This window comes from Heptranchias perlo, chromosome 5 (genome assembly GCF_035084215.1).
Source record: "Heptranchias perlo isolate sHepPer1 chromosome 5, sHepPer1.hap1, whole genome shotgun sequence".
Lineage (NCBI taxonomy): Eukaryota > Metazoa > Chordata > Chondrichthyes > Hexanchiformes > Hexanchidae > Heptranchias > Heptranchias perlo.
In genome coordinates, this window is record NC_090329.1 from 25,088,436 (window position 1) to 25,106,818 (window position 18,383).

At 46.5% G+C, this 18,383-nt stretch overlaps 1 protein-coding gene across 1 annotated transcript in view; it reads right to left on the reverse strand.

Annotated features, from left to right (window-relative positions):
• LOC137321658 (pecanex-like protein 1) overlaps window positions 1–18,383 on the reverse strand; it is a 245,233-nt gene that overhangs the window by 139,950 nt on the left and 86,900 nt on the right. The window contains exon 13 of the mRNA XM_067984156.1: window positions 10,726–10,897. Within this exon, the coding sequence (XP_067840257.1) occupies window positions 10,726–10,897 (172 nt within the window). The remainder of the gene's footprint in view (window positions 1–10,725; window positions 10,898–18,383) is intronic.

An 18,383-nucleotide genomic window follows, 5' to 3' on the forward strand; every position in this document is an offset into this window, starting at 1 on the left:
GAGAAAAGAGAACACAGTGAGGGCAAGAGAGAAAAGAGAACACAGTGAGGGCAAGAGAAAAAAAGAGAACACAGTGAGGGCAACAGAGAAAAGAGAACACAGTGAGGGCAAGAGAGAAAAGAGAACACAGTGAGGGCAAGAGAGAAAAGAGAACACAGTGAGGGTAAGAGAGAAAAGAGAATACAGTGAGGGCAAGAGAGAAAAGAGAACACAGTGAGGGCAAGAGAGAAAAGAGAACACAGTGAGGGCAAGAGAGAAAAGAGAACACAGTGAGGGCAAGAGAGAAAAGAGAACACAGTGAGGGCAAGAGAGAAAAGAGAACACAGTGAGGGCAAGAGAAAAAAAGAGAACACAGTGAGGGCAACAGAGAAAAGAGAACACAGTGAGGGCAAGAGAGAAAAGAGAACACAGTGAGGGTAAGAGAGAAAAGAGAATACAGTGAGGGCAAGAGAGAAAAGAGAATACAGTGAGGGCAAGAGAGAAAAGAGAACACAGTGAGGGCAAGAGAGAAAAGAGAAGACAGTGAGGGCAAGAGAGAAAAGAGAACACAGTGAGGGCAAGAGAGAAAAGAGAACACAGTGAGGGCAAGAGAGAAAAGAGAACACAGTGAGGGCAAGAGAAAAAAAGAGAACACAGTGAGGGCAACAGAGAAAAGAGAACACAGTGAGGGCAAGAGAGAAAAGAGAACACAGTGAGGGCAAGAGAGAAAAGAGAACACAGTGAGGGTAAGAGAGAAAAGAGAATACAGTGAGGGCAAGAGAGAAAAGAGAACACAGTGAGGGCAAGAGAGAAAAGAGAACACAGTGAGGTCAAGAGAGAAAAGAGAACACAGTGAGGGCAAGAGAAAAAAAGAGAACACAGTGAGGGCAAGAGAGAAAAGAGAACACAGTGAGGGCAAGAGAGAAAAGAGAACACAGTGAGGGCAAGAGAGAAAAGAGAACACAGTGAGGGCAAGAGAGAAAAGAGAACACAGTGAGGGTAAGAGAGAAAAGAGAATACAGTGAGGGCAAGAGAGAAAAGAGAATACAGTGAGGGCAAGAGAGAAAAGAGAACACAGTGAGGGCAACGGGAGAAAGAGAACACAGTGAGAGCAACAGAAAAAGGAGAACACAATGAGGGCTAAAGAAAGATAGGAAGGAAAGAAGGAAAGACAGACAGACTTCCATTTAAATAGCACCATTCACGACTACAGGACTTTCCAAAGTGCTTTACAGCAATTGAAGTACTTTTGAAGTGTAGTCACTGTTGTAATGTAGGAAACGTGGCAGCAAATTTGCGCACAGCAAGGTCCCACAAACAGCACTGTGTTAATGACCAGATAATCTGTTTTTTAGTGATGTTGGTTGAGGGATAAATATTGGCCAGAACACCGGGGAGAACTCCCCTGCTTTTCTTCAAACAGTGCCATGGGATCTTTTACATCCAGCTAACAGGGCAGACAGTGCCTTGATTTAATATCTCATCCGAAAGCCGGCAGCTCCGACAATGCAGCACTCCCTCAGTACTGCACTGGAGTGTCAGCCTGAATTATGTGCTCAAGTCTTTGGAGAGGGACTTGAACCCACGACCTTGAGACGAGAGTGCTACCCACTGAGCCATGGCTGACATTGGTCTGAAATTTCAGCCAGGACCCGGAGGTGAAAGCCTTAATGCTTTAACCCATTGCCCTGCCCAGTCCCAAGTGAAACTTGTTTATATCTCAAAATGACAATTATTTGCAAACACTAAGATTTAACATCATTTACTGATCACAGAAATAGAAGTGTTAAACATGTCTTTTGAAAGATATGTTAATAGTTCTACACGCTGCCATTTTGATATGGTAAAAAAAATTCCCATCTAATGAGTCTCTGAAATCAGATAACATTGGGCCGGAAATTGCTCGTAAAATAACGGTGAGCCTAACAGTGCTCATCATTATTAATGGGCAAATGGAAGAGCAAGTTCCGACGACTGCACATGCGGAGTGAAACGTGGAAATCCAGAACATGCTCTTCCTGATTCCCTGCTGATCTGACAGCTTCCCGTTAAAGGGATCTTGCCGGCTGCAATCAACGGACCAGCGTTAACTTGCTCCCCTGCCCAGCTGGAAACTAACTAATCTCACCACAGAACAGGCACGCTGAGTTTTTTTGGGTCTAAGCTAACTTTTTACAGCGTGGTAAGTATTAATGACTGCCAAACAACCTCTCTGGCACTAAAAATTAACTTTTAAAGATGAGGAGTCTCATTACTCCTGATTTTAAGAGTTTTTGGATATATAAAAAAAATTAAAATTAAAAAATTAATTTTATTTAACTTTTCTTTCCGTCTCTTTTATCTTAGTCTTTTAATCTTACCTACTCTTTATTTTGGTTTCTCTATGTTATTTTATATTAAATTTACTAACCTTATTGGGCACTTCCTGGTTTTTAGTCTGCGCGGCTCGTGAAGGATGCTTCACTTCCTGGTTCTCGCAGGTTCCCGGGAGTTAACGCTGGACTCTTGCCGCACAAAAGCCCGCGGTAAGCTTGTGGGTGAGTATAAATCTATGGAGAAGCGAACGCCGTTCGTTCCAGTCAGTTGTGTAATTAAACCCCAGAAGGCAGATTTAGTTTGATGCAATGCAGAGTGATGGCATTTCACCTTCCAAATCAATGCACCTGAACTTTAGATGGATAGAATTCACGCAGTTAATCCGCTTTTAATTTTGCACTAAATTTCCACTCTATTTATAAATAAATATAGCCAAACTAAAAAGTAACTGCATATAGTGACACCACAAGTCCCGACCAGAACGGAGATGATTGTGTAATTTCCCCGTCAATCACGCCCGGAGACCGCACTGCTCCAAGTGACTGGGATTGATTTTACGCACATAATTTGTATTATGTAACTATCTCCCACTCACTGCATTTTGCTGGAGAAATCATCCTGCTTTTATTGGGAGAAGTTGCAGTAATTTCATGTCATGAGTTCTGTTTGCTGTAGTTCGTAGTGACTCTTTTTAAATAGACTATTTGCTGTAGTGCACTGTTTAAATAGATTCTGTAGACTGTTTGTTGTAGTGCGCTGTTTACACAGACTCCGTTTGCTGAGTAAATAGACTGTTTGCCGTGAGCCCTGCCACAAGTCCCGCCCCACCTGCAACTCAGTGGCTCACACAGTGGTCTCAATAGACACTCTGCTGAAAAGGTCCAGTCAGCTCTGTATATAAGTGCATGTGATCACATTAAAGCTTTGGATATTGTTATGAAGACTCGAGCTGCGACTAACATTTCTATCTTGATGTTTTCAGCACACAGAGGGGTAGGTTTTGACTTTAGGAGGCTGGCCAGTGGAGTGCTCCTCCCCTCCCCCCTCGGCCACAGCTCACCCGACCAATTCAAATGAGGCCCAGAGCCCAAGATGGTGGCGACCTCTTCCTCTTCCCCGCTGGAATGGGTTTGGCGCTCCGCGCTCCGTTCTCCTGAAAGTCAAATCCACCCCTGGAAACCTAAAGCTCGGTTTGCACTAGGAACAGCAGCTCAACAAGGAACCAGCTTGTGGATCAAGCCCAGCTGCTGATGTCCAGTCAGGGTTGGCTGGAACCTGAATGAGGACAAGTCAGCCCCCTGACCCGCTCTCTTCATCTGATCCAAGTCCCCCCACAACACTCCCCCACCCTAGATCCTCACCCTGTCAACATTATTACACAGTGCTACCAAAATGTGTACAGGACTCTGGAGATCACATGTAGACAACATGTAGATGTCACAGAACATAATGTAACCTGTCCCACTCCAGAGACTTGAGCACGTAATTCAGGCTGACAATCCCAGTGCCAGTACTGAGGGATGCTGCACTGTCAGAGGTGCCGTCTTTCAGACGAGATGTTAAACCGAGGTCCCGTCTGCCCTCTCAGGTGGACGTAAAAGATTCCACGGCACTATTTCGAAGAAGAGCAGGGGAGTTCTCCCCGGTGTCCTGGCCAATATTTATCCCTCAACCAACATCGCAAAAAACAGATTATGAGGTCATTATCTCATTGCTGTTTGTGGGATCTTGCCGTGCGTAAATTGGCTGTCGCATTTCCGGCATTACAACAGTGACTACACTTCAAAAATATTTTATTGGCTGTGAAGCGCTTTGGGACTTCTTGAGGCTGTGAAAGGCTTTATATAAATGCAAGATCTATCTTTTCTGCCTTTACAGCAGACACCTTTGACAGTGGAGGCTTAAAGGACTCCGCCATATCTTTACCCGCTATCAGCCATCTCATCCTTCAGGGCCAATTGCAAATCCATGGACAAGCTACATGATGCCATCTTCAATGTCACAATGTCACAAATCAGATTTCAAAACCTTCCTTAGGGCTTAAGTTAACGGCTCGGCCTACATTTACCCAATCAAAGCAGCCCGCTTGATTGGCACCCCATCCACTACCCTAAACGTTCACTCCCTTCATCACTGGCGCATTGTGGCTGCAGTGTGTACCATCCACAGGATGCACTGCAGCAACTCACCAAGGCTTCTTCGACAGCACCTCCCAAACCCGCGACCTCTACCACCTAGAAGGACAAGAGCAGCAGGTACATGGGAACAACACCACCTGCACGTTCCACTCCAAGTCACACACCCGATTCCCGATTTGGAAATATATCGCCGTTCCTTCATTGTCGCTGGGTCAAAATCCTGGAACTCCCTTCCCAACAGCACTGTGGGAGAACCTTCACCACACGGACTGCAGCGGTTCAATAAGGGGTCTCACCACCACCTTCTCAAGGGCAATTAGGGATGGGCAATAAATGCTGGCCTCGCCAGCGACGCCCAAATCCCATGAACGAATAAAAAAACCACATCCTCCTTATTAAAAAATAAGGAATTTCGAATGTCTGGAAGAAGTAACTTTTTCTGATCATATCCAACCTTCTGTAGAAGAATCATAGAAGTTTACAACATGGAAACAGGCCCTTCGGCCCAACATGTCCATGTCGCCCAGTTTATACCACTAAGCTAGTCCCAATTGCCTGCACTTGGCCCATATCCCTCTATACCCATCTGACCCATGTAACTGTCCAAATGCTTTTTAAAAGACAAAATTGTACCCGCCTCTACTACTGCCTCTGGCAGCTCGTTCCAGACACTCACCACCCTTTGAGTGAAAAAATTTCCCCTCTGTACCCTTTTGTATCTCTCCCCTCTCACCTTAAATCTATGTCCTCTTGTTATAGACTCCCCTACCTTTGGGAAAAGATTTTGACTATCTACCTTATCTATGCCCCTCATTATTTTATAGACTTCTATAAGATCACCCCTTAACCTCCTACTCTCCAGGGAAAAAAGTCCCAGTCTATCTAACCTCTCCCTGTAAGTCAAACCATCAAGTCCCGGTAGCATCCTAGTAAATCTTTTCTGCACTCTTTCTAGTTTAATAATATCCTTTCTATAGTAGGGTGACCAGAACTGTACACAGTATTCCAAGTGTGGCCTTGCTAATGTCTTGTACAACTTCAACAAGACATCCCAACTCCTGTATTCAATGTTCTGACCAATGAAACCAAGCATGCCGAATGCCTTCTTCACCACCCTATCCACCTGTGACTCCACTTTCAAGGAGCTATGAACCTGTACTCCTAGATCTCTTTGTTCTATAACTCTCCCCAACGCCCTACCATTAACGGAGTAGGTCCTGGTCCGATCCGATCTACCAAAATGCACCACCTCACATTTATCTAAATTAAACTCCATCTGCCATTCATCGGCTCACTGGCCCAATTTATCAAGATCCCGTTGCAATCCTAGATAACCTTCTTCACTGTCCACAATGCCACCAATCTTGGTGTCATCTGCAAACTTACTAACCATGCCTCCTAAATTCTCATCCAAATCATTAATATAAATAACAAATAACAGCGGACCCAGCACCGATCCCTGAGGCACACCGCTGGTCACAGGCCTCCAGTCTGAAAAACAACCCTCTACAACCACCCTCTATCTTCTGTCGTCAAGCCAATTTTGTATCCAATTGGCTACCTCACCTTGGATCCCGTGAGATTTAACCTTATGTAACAACCTACCATGCGGTACCTTGTCAAAGGCTTTGCTGAAGTCCATGTAGACCACGTCTACTGCACAGCCCTCATCTATCTTCTTGGTTACCCCTTCAAAAAACTCAATCAAATTCGTGAGACATGATTTTCCTCTCACAAAACCATGCTGACTGTTCCTAATCAGTCCCTGCCTCTCCAAATGCCTGTAGATCCTGTCTCTCAGAATACCCTCTAACAACTTACCCACTACAGATGTCAGGCTCACCGGTCTGTAGTTCCCAGGCTTTTCCCTGCTGCCCTTCTTAAACAAAGGCACAACATTTGCTACCCTCCAATCTTCAGGCACCTCACCTGTAGCTGTCGATGATTCAAATATCTCTGCTAGGGGACCCGCAATTTCCTCCCTAATCTCCCATAACGTCCTGGGATACATTTCATCAGGTCCCGGAGATTTATCTACCTTGATGCGCGTTAAGACTTCCAGCACCTCCCTCTCTGTAATATGTACACTCCTCAAGACATCACTATTTATTTCCCCAAGTTCCCTAACATCCATGCCTTTCTCAACCGTAAATACCGATGTGAAATATTCATTCAGGATCTCACCCATCTCTTGTGGTTCCGCACATAGATGACCTTGTTGATCCTTAAGAGGCCCTACTCTCTCCCTAGTTACTCTTTTGCCCTTTATGTACTTGTAGAAGCTCTTTGGATTCTCCTTTGCCTTATCTGCCAAAGCAATCTCATGTCCCCTTTTTGCCCTCTGTAGAAGACAAATATGACGAATTTTATCTCCAGTTTCATTCTGCAGGGTCTCAAATTCCGAGAACACGAATAATGTATTTCCTTATTAAACTACCTGAGGGTCACCAGCAGGCACCATATCATATCCAAGCTGGCTCACTATTTTTCATGAATAGTAACTTGCACCAAGTCCCGTTCACCCATCGCCCCCTGTGCTTGCTGACCTACATCGGTTCCCGGTCCGGCAATGCCTCAAATTTAAAATTCTAATCCTCGTGTTCAAATCCCTCCATGGTCTCACCCCTCCCTAACTCTGAAACCTCCTCCAGCCTCACAACCCTCTGAGATCTCTGCGCTCCTCCAATTGTGGCCTCTTGCGCATCCCCAATTTTCATCGCTCCACCATTGGCGGTTGTGCCTTCAGCTGCCTAGGCTCTAAGCTCTGGAATTCCCTCCCTAAACCTCTCCGCCTCTCTACCTCTCCTCTTTTAAGACACTCCTTAAAACCTACCTCTTTGACCAAGCTTTTGGTCCTAATATCTCCTTATGTGGCTCAGTTCCAATTTTTGTCTGATTACGCTCCTGTGAAGCACCTTGGGACATTTTACTACGATAAAGAAGTTATATAAATACAAGTTATTGTTGTTGAATATGGTAACTTGCGATAAGGGGTGGACGATTTAGGACTGAGAGGAGGAGGAATTTCTTCACTCAGAGGATGGTGAATGTTTGGAACTCTCTACCCCAGAGGGCTGTGGATGCTGAGTCGTTGAGTATATTCAAGGCTGAGATTGATAGATTTTTGGACTCTAGGGGAATCAAGGGATATGGAGATCGGGTGGGAAAGTGGAGTTGAGTTTGAAGATCAGCCATGATCTTATTGAATGGCGGAGCAGACTCGAGGGGCCTTACGGCCTACTCCTGCCCCTATTTCCTTTGTTCTTATGATACCCTCCCAGGACATGGTATACACAGATACGGTTGGTAATGTGGGTACTGTTCGCGCCAGGAGCAGATGACGACAATTTTGCACAAATTTTTTTAAAAATTCATTCATGGGATGTGGGCATCACTGGCAAGGCCAGTATTTATTGCCCATCCCTAATTGCCCTTGAGAAGGTGGTCCTGAGCCGCCTTATTGAACCACTGCAGTCCGTGAGGTGAAGGTTCTCCCACAGTGCTGTTAGGAAGGGAATTCCAGGATTTTGAGCCAGCGACAATGAAGGAACGGTGATATGTTTCCAAGTCGAGATGGTGTGTGACTTGGAGGGGAACGTGCAGGCGGTGTTGTTCCCATGTGCCTGCTGCCCTTGTCCTTCTAGGTGGTAGAGGTCGCGGGTTTGGGAGGTGCTGTCGAAGAAGCCTTGGTGAGTTACTGCAGTGCATCCTGTAGATGGTACACACTGCAGCCACGGTGCACCGGTGGTGAAGGGAGTGAATGTTTAGGGTAGTGGATGGGGTGCCAATCAAGCGGGCTGCTTTGTCCTGGATGGTGTCGAGCTTCTTGAATGTTGTTGGAGCTGCACTCATCCAGGCAAGTGGAGAGTATTCCATCACACTCCTGACTTGTGCCTTGTAAATGGTGGAAAAGCTTTGGGGAGTCAGGAGGTGAGTCACCCACCACAGAACACCCAGCCTCTGACCTGCTCATGTAGCCACAGTATTTATGTGGCTGATCCAGTTAAGGTTCTGGTCAACGGTGACCCCCAGGATGTTGATGGTGGGGGGTTTGGCAATGGTAATGCAGTTGAATGTCAAGGGGAGGTGGTTAGACTCTCTCTTGTTGGAGATGGTCATTGCCAGGCACTTGTCTGGAGCGAATGTTACTTGCCACATATCAGCCCAAGTCTGGATGTTGTCCAAGTGCATGTGGGCACGGACTGCTTCATTATCTGAGGGGTTGCGAATGGAGCTGAACAGCCTGCAATCATCAGCGAACATCCCCACTTCTGACCTTATGATGGAGAGAAGGTCATTGATGAAGCAGCTGAAGATGGTTGGGCCTAGGGCACTGCCCTGATCCTGCAGTGATATCCTGGGGCTGAGATGATTGGCCTCCAACAATGACTACCAACTTCCTTTGTACTAGTTATCACTCCAGCCACTGGAGAGTTTTCCCCCTGGTTCCCACTGACTTCAATTTTACTAGGGCTCCTTGATGCCACACTCGGTCAAATGCTGCCTTGATGTCAAGGGCAGTCACTCTCACCTCACCTCTGGAATTCTGCTCTTTTGTCCATGTTTGGACCAAGGCTGTAATGAGGTCTGGAGCCGAGTGGTCCTGGCAGAACCCAAACTGAGCATCGGTGAGCAGGTTATTGGTGATTCAGTGCCGCTTGATAGCACTATCGATGACACCTTCCGTCACTTTGATGATTGGGAGTAGACTGATGGGGCGGTAATTAGCCGGATTGGATTTGTCCTGCTTTTTGTGGACAGGACATACCTGGGCAATTTTCCACATTGTCGGGTAGATGCCAGTGTTGTAGCTGTACTGGAACAGTTTGGCTAGAGGTGCGGCTAGTTCTGGAGCACAAGTCTTTAGCACTACAGCTGGGATATTGTAGCCTTTGCTGTATCCAGTGCACTCAGCCGTTTCTTGATATCACATGGAGTGAATCAAATTGGCTGAAGACTGGCTTCTATGATGGTGGGGATATCGGGAGGAGGCCATGATGGATCATCTACTTGGCACTTCTGGCTGAAGGTGGTTGCAGATCCACAGCTACGAATCACCGAAGATTATTCTAAACAAACAAAACAAAAATTCCGGGTACGATATATTTCATCTGGTTTGGCTGCATCTTCTGGGCATTCTCTCTGCCGACTCCAGTCAGAAACATCTCTCCGCACTTCCCTAAGGGACGCCAGCTCATAGCTCTTTTTTTACCAAACTAGGAAATGTTATTGATTTCCTCAAGAAAGATACTTTCACATCTGCCTCTCTGTGAGCCCCAATTCTACTTATACCAGAAAACATAGCAATATTACAGAGTTCACACTAAAAAAAACCCTTAATCTGATACGTCACTTAGCTGTACAGAAATATTATCCTGTTTATGTAGAGACCTCAAATGGACATCAGCTTCTCCTCCTACCTAAAGCTACAGTTAATGCAACAAAATTAGATTTATAGAATTGGCTGCATAAAGCTCTCAGCAATGAACAGCATCTGACAGGCACTAGTTCCCAATAATAGCATACTTCTCCCTGACTGCTGGGCATATCTGGTGAGCTATTGTCAGTGGCATCTATAGTTCCATCTTGGCATTTCCACCCCCCCAATTCTTTTTGTACTGTGCTGTATTTTAATAATCTCAAGGGTGGCGTGCAGTTGAAATCAAAGCGTACATTTTTTAATCTGATCCCACGTTAGCCGTGGCTCAGTGGGTAGCACTCTCGCCTCTGACTCTGGGTTTGAGTCCCACTCCAGAGATTTGAGCACAAAATCCAGGCTGACACTCCAGTACTGAGGGAGTGCTGCACTGTCAGAGATGCCATCTTTCGGATGAGATGCCAAACCGAGGCCCCGTCTGCCCTCTCAGGGGACTGTAACAGATCCCATGGCACTATTTTGAAGAAGAGCAGGGGAGTTCTCCCCGGTGTCCTGGCCAATATTTTTCCCTCAATCAGTATCACTAAAAAACAGATTATCTGGTCATTATCACATTGCTGTTTCTGGGACCTTGCTGTGCATAAATTGGCTGCCGCATTTCCTACATTACAACAGTGGCTACGCTTCAAGAAAGTACTTTATTGACGGTAAAGCACTTTGGGATGCTATGAGATCGTGAAAAGCATGATATAAATGCAAGTCTTTCTTTCTTTCTTTCAATTAGTATTAATGCATTTACAGATATTTACTGATTGAAGGTGTGATTAAAGAGACCAGGTCTTTGTTCGATTAGCACGGTGAGCAATGGAATCAGCACTTGAATGATTAAAATGACAATTATAAGCGTTGACTCACCAATAATAAAATCTCTGGCAGTGGCAAAGTTTTCTGGAGATATTAATCTGATCCCGTAAAGAGTAGTGGTTGGAAGTTCAGTGCAATTACTTCCTCGATCCAAAACCCAAACAAGACTACAGCAGATGGAAAAATAAATAGATCGACTATATGCGACAATTCTATTGTGTCCCTGGGAGAAACATGGAAAAAAACACAGATATTACACTAAATCTAAAGCAAAATACTGCGGATGCTGGAAATCTGAAATAAAATCAGAAAATGCTGGAGAAGCTCAGCAAGTGAGGCAGCTTCTGTGGAGAAAGTAACAGAGTTAACGTCTGACGAAAGGTCTTTGACCTGAAACGTCAATTGTTTCTTTCTCCACAGATGTTGCCTCACTTGCTGAGCTTTTCTGGCATTTTCTGTTTTTATTTATTATTAACACAGATATTACAGGCTGTTAAAAAAAGAATACGGGATCCTTGGCTTTATAAACAGAGGCATAGAATACAAAAGCAAGGAAGTGATGCTTATATCACTGGTTAGGCCCCAGCTGGAGTATTGTGTCCAATTCTGGGCACCACACTTTAGGAAGGATGTCAAGGCCTTGGAGAGGGTGCAGAGGAGATTTACTAGAATGGTGACAGGGATGAGGCACTTCAGTTATGTGGAGAAACTGGAGAAGCTGGGGTTGTTCTCCTTAGAACAGAGAAGGTTAAGGGGAGATTTAATAGAGGTGTTCAAAATTCAGAGGGATTTTGATAGAGTAAATAAGGAGAAATTGTTTCCACTGGTAGGAGAGTTGGTAACCAGAGGACACAGATTTAAGATAATTGGCAAAAGAACCAGGGGCGAGATGAGGAAACATTTTTTAAAGCAGCGAGTTGTTATGATCTGGAATGTGCTGCCAGAAAGGGTGGTGGAAGCAGATTCAAAAATGACTTTCAAAAGGGAATTGGATAAATACATGATGGGGAAAAATTTGCTGGACAATGGGGAAAGAGCAGGGGAATGGGTCTAATCGGATAGCTCGTTCTAAGATCAATGGGCCAAATAACCTCTTTCCCTGCCGTAAGATTCGATGATAATTTAGTTTAAAACAGTTTTTCAGATTTCACTATCTTGTATCCCTCTACAAGATCACCTCTCAGACATCTCTATTCCAGGCTGAAAAGCCCAAAGTTTTTCCAGTCTTTCCTCCTAACTCGAACACTGGGGTACAGCCTCGTGGCCCGACAAGAAATGCTGCTTTAATAAAGGGTGTGCTCGGTCATCACTGCTCCGATAATCCAGTCTGGAAATAGAACGCCATCAATAACTTGTTCTAATCGATCATGCGAAACTTTGACTAAGACTCTCATATATTATGCAGCGGCGGGTAACCTGAACTGCTGAGGAAAGAGACGACTATTACACAGGCAGATGGGAACATGTCAAATCTGAGATTGATAGATTTCTGTTGGGTAAGGCTATTAGGAGTTACGGAGCCAAGGTGGGTAGATCAGCCATGATCTCACTGAATGGTGGAACAGGCTCGAGGGGCTGAATGGCCTCCTCCTGTTCCCGTGTTCCTCTGACGTTTTGATACAAGGCACATAGAGTGGAGAGTGCTTGGAGCAGATTGTCCAGGGAGGCTGGTCATTTTAAGAGGGAGTTGGGCAGGTGTTGGGCAGGTGTGGGACATCGGTAGCGAGTGGACAGTCAGGTCGGATGTCCCGACCTGCTCTCACCCAGTCCTTCGTCGCTCCGATGCCCGTCACAAAGGGAGGATGCTGAAATAACCGGCTGAAGAAAACAAGTACATTTTAATCTTTGGTGGAGCATTTCTTTCCAATTTACACCACGCATGCTAATTCATTCTGTAACTACGGCCTGCTTTGAAACAGAATAATTGGACTCCATGAAGCTGGAGGTATTTTGTGCGAACCCCCTCGATAAAACATTAAGCCGATGTTCTGTGAAAATGTCAAAGCCAGGCATGTCTTGTCCTGATCCCGTCACCAGTCGAGAACTCCTTGTGCTTGCTCAGACAGATAAACTTGTGCTTCCTGGGAGACAGTGGCTCACTGTAAAATCATTTCGTAGACTGATACAGCACAGAAGGAGGCCATTCGGCCCATCGTGCCTGTGCCGGCTCTTTGAAAGAGCTGCCCAATTAGTCCCACTCCCCTGCTCTTTCCCCCATAGCCCTGCAAAATTTTCCTTTTCAAGTATTTATCCAATTCTCTTTTGAAAGTTACTATGGAGTCTGCTTCCACCACCCTTTCAGGCAGTGTATTTCAGATCATAAGAACTCGCTGTGAAAATAAATTCTCCTCCCCTTTGGTTCTTTTGCCAATTATCTTAAATCTGTGTCCTCTAGTTACTGACCCTCCTGCCAGTGGAAACAGTTTCTCCTTATTTACTCTATCAAAACCCTTCATAATTTTGAACACCTCTATTATACTTTCTGGAGTTTAGAAGAATGAGAGGTGATCTCATTGAAACATATACGATTATGAGGGGGCTTGACAGGGTAGAGGCTAAGAGGTTGTTTCCCCTGGCTGGAGAGTCGAGAACTAGGGGGCATAGTTGCAGGATAAGGGGTCGGCCATTTAAGATTGAAACGAGGAGGAATTTCTTCACTCAGAGGGTTGTGAATCTTTGGAATTCTCTACCCCAGAAGGCTGTGGATGCTGAATTATTGAGTATATTCAAGGCTGAGACGGAGAGATTTTTGGACTCTAGGGGAATCAAGGGATATGGGGATCGGACGGGAAAGTGGAGTTGAGGTTGAAGATCAACCATGATCTTATTGAATGGTGGAGCAAGCTCGAGGGGCCGTATAGCCTACTCCTGTTCCTATTTCTTATGTTCTTACTAAATCTCCCCTTAACCTTCTCTGCTCTAAGGAAGGCATTCCCATCTCCTTTCATCTCTTCCACTTTCATTAAGGCGATTGTGTTAAATTAGCACAGGAGGATGTTTTCTCCTGGTTAGCTCACCTCCGGGCAAAAAAGTCCCACAGATGCCAGCAGCACTCTGCCTCATCGGGGGCAGTGGGACCCATGTGTAGTACGGCCACCACCTCCCTATCTGAGGTCAGTGAGAGCTGCACGTCAAACCTGGGACCTTCTCGGTCTATGTAACTCAGCACCTCAGCGTTTATTGACTGAGATATTAGGGCAACTCTTCAATTAGAAACACGGGAACAGGAGGAGGCCATTCAGCCCCTCGAGCCTGTTACATAGGAACAGGAGGAGGCCATTCAGCCCCTTGAGCCTGTTACATAGGAACAGGAGGAGGCCATTCATCCCCTTGAGCCTGTTACATAGGAACAGGAGGAGGCCATTCATCCCCTTGAACCTGTTACATAGGAACAGGAGGAGGCCATTCAGCCCCTTGAGCCTGTCACATAGGAACAGGAGGAGGCCATTCAGCCCCTCGAGCCTGTTCTGCCACTCATGGCTGATCTGTATTCTAACTCTAACTACCTGCCTCGGTTCCGTAATCCTTAATATCCTTACCCAACAAAAATCTATCAATCTCAATTTTGAAATTTCCAATTAACTCCCAGCCTCAACAGCTTTTTGGGGAGAGAGATCCAGATTTCCACTCCCCTTTGCGTGAAGAAGTGCTTCCTGACATCACCCCTGAATGGCCTAGCTCTAATTTTAAGGTTATGCCCCCATGTTCTGGATTCCCCCACCAGAGGAAATAGTTTCTCTCTATCTACCCTATCAAATCCTTTAATTATCTTAAACACCTTGATTAGATCACCCCTTAATCCTCTATACTCAGCGGAACTGATTGGATATCTGATTTTCTGTTTCAGTGCTGCGGTGACAGGTGACATGTTGGGCTGGTAAATGGTTTTTCTCCTGAGCTCCGTGCTCAGCCTGGAGGGGGTCAGTCAGATTCCGTTCACTGACAATACAGCTGGAACCTTTGTGGATCAAGCACAACATCCACCAGACACAAGCCTCCCTCTTCACTCAACAAACATCACTAAAAACAGATTATCTGGTCATTATCTCATTGCCGTGTGTGGGATCTTGCTGTGCGCAAAGTGGCTGCCGCGTTTCCTACATTACAACAGTGAAGACACTTCAAAAAAGTACTTCATTGGCTGTAAAGCGTTTTGGGACGTCCTGAGGTCGTGAAAGGCGCTGTAGAAAAGCAAGTTTGTTCTTCTTTCTTTCTTTCCCCTTGGATAGTTTAGCCCTCGACCCCATTCCCCCTCTTGGCTGCTTGCTCGGACTGAACCCAACACGAGTGTCCTGTTCGATTCTGAGCCGAGCTTCAAACCTCACATCCAGTCCATTGATGAGACGCCCACTTTTACCTCTGCAGTGTCAGCTACCTTCAGTCCTACTGCTTCTGATACCCTCAGTGATACCTCCAACCCCTCAGACCCTCTCCTTGCTCACTTTCCAAGCTCCATCATACACTAACCCAGGACTCTCCTGACCCCATTCTAGCCCACACTAAATTCTGCTCACCTATCACCATTAACCAAGTGACCTCCATGGTCCCCAGTCCCCAGATTTCAAAAACTTGCCCTTATATATAAACCCCTCCGCCCTACCTCTGCACCCTCTCCATCCCCCTCCACCCCTCACCCTACCTCTGCACCCTCTCCATCCCCCTCCACCCCTCACCCTACCTCTGCACCCTCTCCATCCCCCTCCACCCCTCACTCTACCTCTGCAGCCTCTCCATCCCCCTTCACCCCTCACCCTACCTCTGCAGCCTCTCCATCCCCCTCCACCCCTCACCCTACCTCTGCAGCCTCTCCATCCCCCTCCACCCCTCACCCTACCTCTGCACCCTCTCCATCCCCCCTCCACTCCTCACCCTACCTCTGCACCCTCTCCACCCCTCACCCTACCTCTGCAGCCTCTCCAGCTCGACATTCCAACTCGTACTCTCCACTCCTCTGTACCTTTCCCCCTCTCCATCCCCCCTCCACTCCTCACCCTACCTCTGCACCCTCTCCAGCTCCACGTCCCAACTCGTACTCCCCACTCCTCTGTACCTTTCCCCCTCCTTCCCCACCACTCCACAATTGGTCATCACTCCCCAGCACTCTGGATCGCCCTCCCCTAAGCTTTCCGCCTTCCCACATCTCTTCCTAACTTTAGAAGCCTCTTTGAACCCGTGGTACTTCCAGTCAGCTCCCGGGACCCTCCTTCCAAACTCACGCTCGGTGTTGTGCCTTCTTTATAAAGCACTTTAGGGTGTTTTGCAATATATAAGTTCTATTTGCTATAAGTTGTTACATTAGGACTTGAAGAGCTGAATCTTTAAATGACACGGTTTGCTCCCATCCGTACCCTTGCAATGAAGTTTCAATCTTTTTGTACATCTAATTCTTTAACTCCCGCCTCAGAGAACAGCTGTCAGCATCACCTTCACACAACCTGGTGGTTATCGCAGAACCAGAGGTGAGAAAATCGAGGAGAGAATTCACCTGTGCTAATTTAACCTAACAGATTCGGTGAAGGTAATGTTAAATTCCTTGCCATCTGTTAAAAACCTCAGTCCATTCAGTATTGATCATTATGACACTGCTGTTTAATGACCAGATAATCTGTTTTCTTAGTGATGTTGGTGAAGGGATAAATAGTGGCCAGGACAACGGGGAGAACTCACCTGCTCTTCTTCGAAATAGTGCCATGGAATCTTTTACATCGACCTGAGAGAGCAGACAGGGCCTCAGTTTAATGTCTCATCCGAAAGGCAGCACCTCCGGCAGTGCAGCACTCCCTCAGTACTACACTGGGAGTGTCAGCTTGGATTAGGAATTCAAGTCTCTGGAGTGGGACTTGAACCCACAACCTCCTGACTCAGAGGCAAGAGTGCTACCCACTGACACCTCAAAGGGAAATAATTGACTACATTAAAAGGACAGGAACCAGCAGTAATTTTGTCCTAGGATTCAGCATCTGCTAAATGTCAGAAATATTGGAAAAGTAAAGTTTCACTAAATTGGGTTGGTTGAAATTGGGGTCTTTTGCAGGTTGTGGCTGCAATAATGCCTGTTTGAAGGAAAAATCCCGTTTGATCCAATCATGCTCAAGTGAGCTGCCTTGGGGATGTGCAGGAATCTAACAAACTCTCAGCTCTTACCCAGATTGCAGTGGCTCACAGCAATGTGTCTGTCCAATTCTATATTGCTATGTTGTAAACACTGACACTGAGACAACCTTTGCCCCCTTCTGTGGTCTTTCTGTCTGAACATGAAATGCCGATTGTGACAAGCAGTGCTGCAACATGCAAAAGATCAGAATTCACAAGGACGGGACTCTGCTTAACTCTTTCTCTCTGCTGGTGTTACTCTATCCTGTGCACTCCGTCATAAACTGAGCTGCTCTTATCCGTTCTCAGCACAATATTCTGTGCTAAGTTTAATCATCCAAAGCTTTGCTGCCCGTATCCTAACTTGCATCAAGTCCCATTCACCCATCACCCACTGTGCTCATTGACCTATATTGGCTCCTGGTCCAGCAATGACTAAAATGTAAAATTCTTATCCTTGTGTTCAAATCTCTCCATGGCCTCACCCCTCCCTATCTCTGTAACCTCCTCCAGGCCTACAACACTCCGAGATCTCAGCGCTCCTCCAATTCTGGCCTCTTGCACATCCCCGATTTTCATCACTCCACCATTGGCAGCTGTGCCTTCAACTGCCTAGGCCCTATGCTCTGGAATTCCCTCCCTAAACCTCTTTGCCTTTCTACCTCTCTCTCCTCCTTTAAGATGCTCCTTAAAACCTACCTCTTAGACCAAGTTTTAGGTCACCGGTCCAAATGTCTCCTTATGCGGCTCGGTGTCAATTTTTGTTTGATACTCGCTCCTGTGAAACACCTTGAGACGTTTTACTATGTTAAAGGCGCTACGTTAGACCCACTTCTCCTGGGGGAGTTGTTTCTCCTCTGGAAACTATTACACTGTGAGAACGGTTACACGGTGGGAACGGTTACACACTGGGAACGGTTACACGGTGGGTATGGTCACACTGTGAGAACGGTTACACACTGGGAACGGTCACACTGGGAACGGTTACACGGTGGGTATGGTCACACTGTGAGAACGGTTACACACTGGGAACGGTCACACTGGGAACGGTCACACTGTGAGAACGGTCACACTGGGAACGGTCACACTGTGAGAACGGTCACACTGTGAGAACGGTCACACTGTGAGAACGGTTACACACTGGGAACGGTCACACTGTGAAAACGGTCACACTGGGAACGGTCACACTGTGAGAACGGTCACACTGTGAGAACGGTCACACTGTGAGAATGGTCACACTGGGAACGGTCACACTGTGAGAATGGTCACACTGTGAGAACGGTCACACTGGGAACGGTCACACTGGGAACGGTCACACTGTGAAAACGGTCACACTGGGAACGGTCACACTGTGAGAACGGTCACACTGTGAGAACGGTCACACTGTGAGAATGGTCACACTGGGAACGGTCACACTGGGAACGGTCACACTGTGAGAACGGTCACACTGTGAGAACGGTCACACTGGGAACGGTCACACTGGGAACGGTCACACTGGGAACGGTCACACTGGGAACGGTCACACTGGGAACGGTCACACTGGGAACGGTCACACTGTGAGAACGGTTACACACTGGGAACGGTTACACACTGGGAACGGTCACACTGTGAGAACG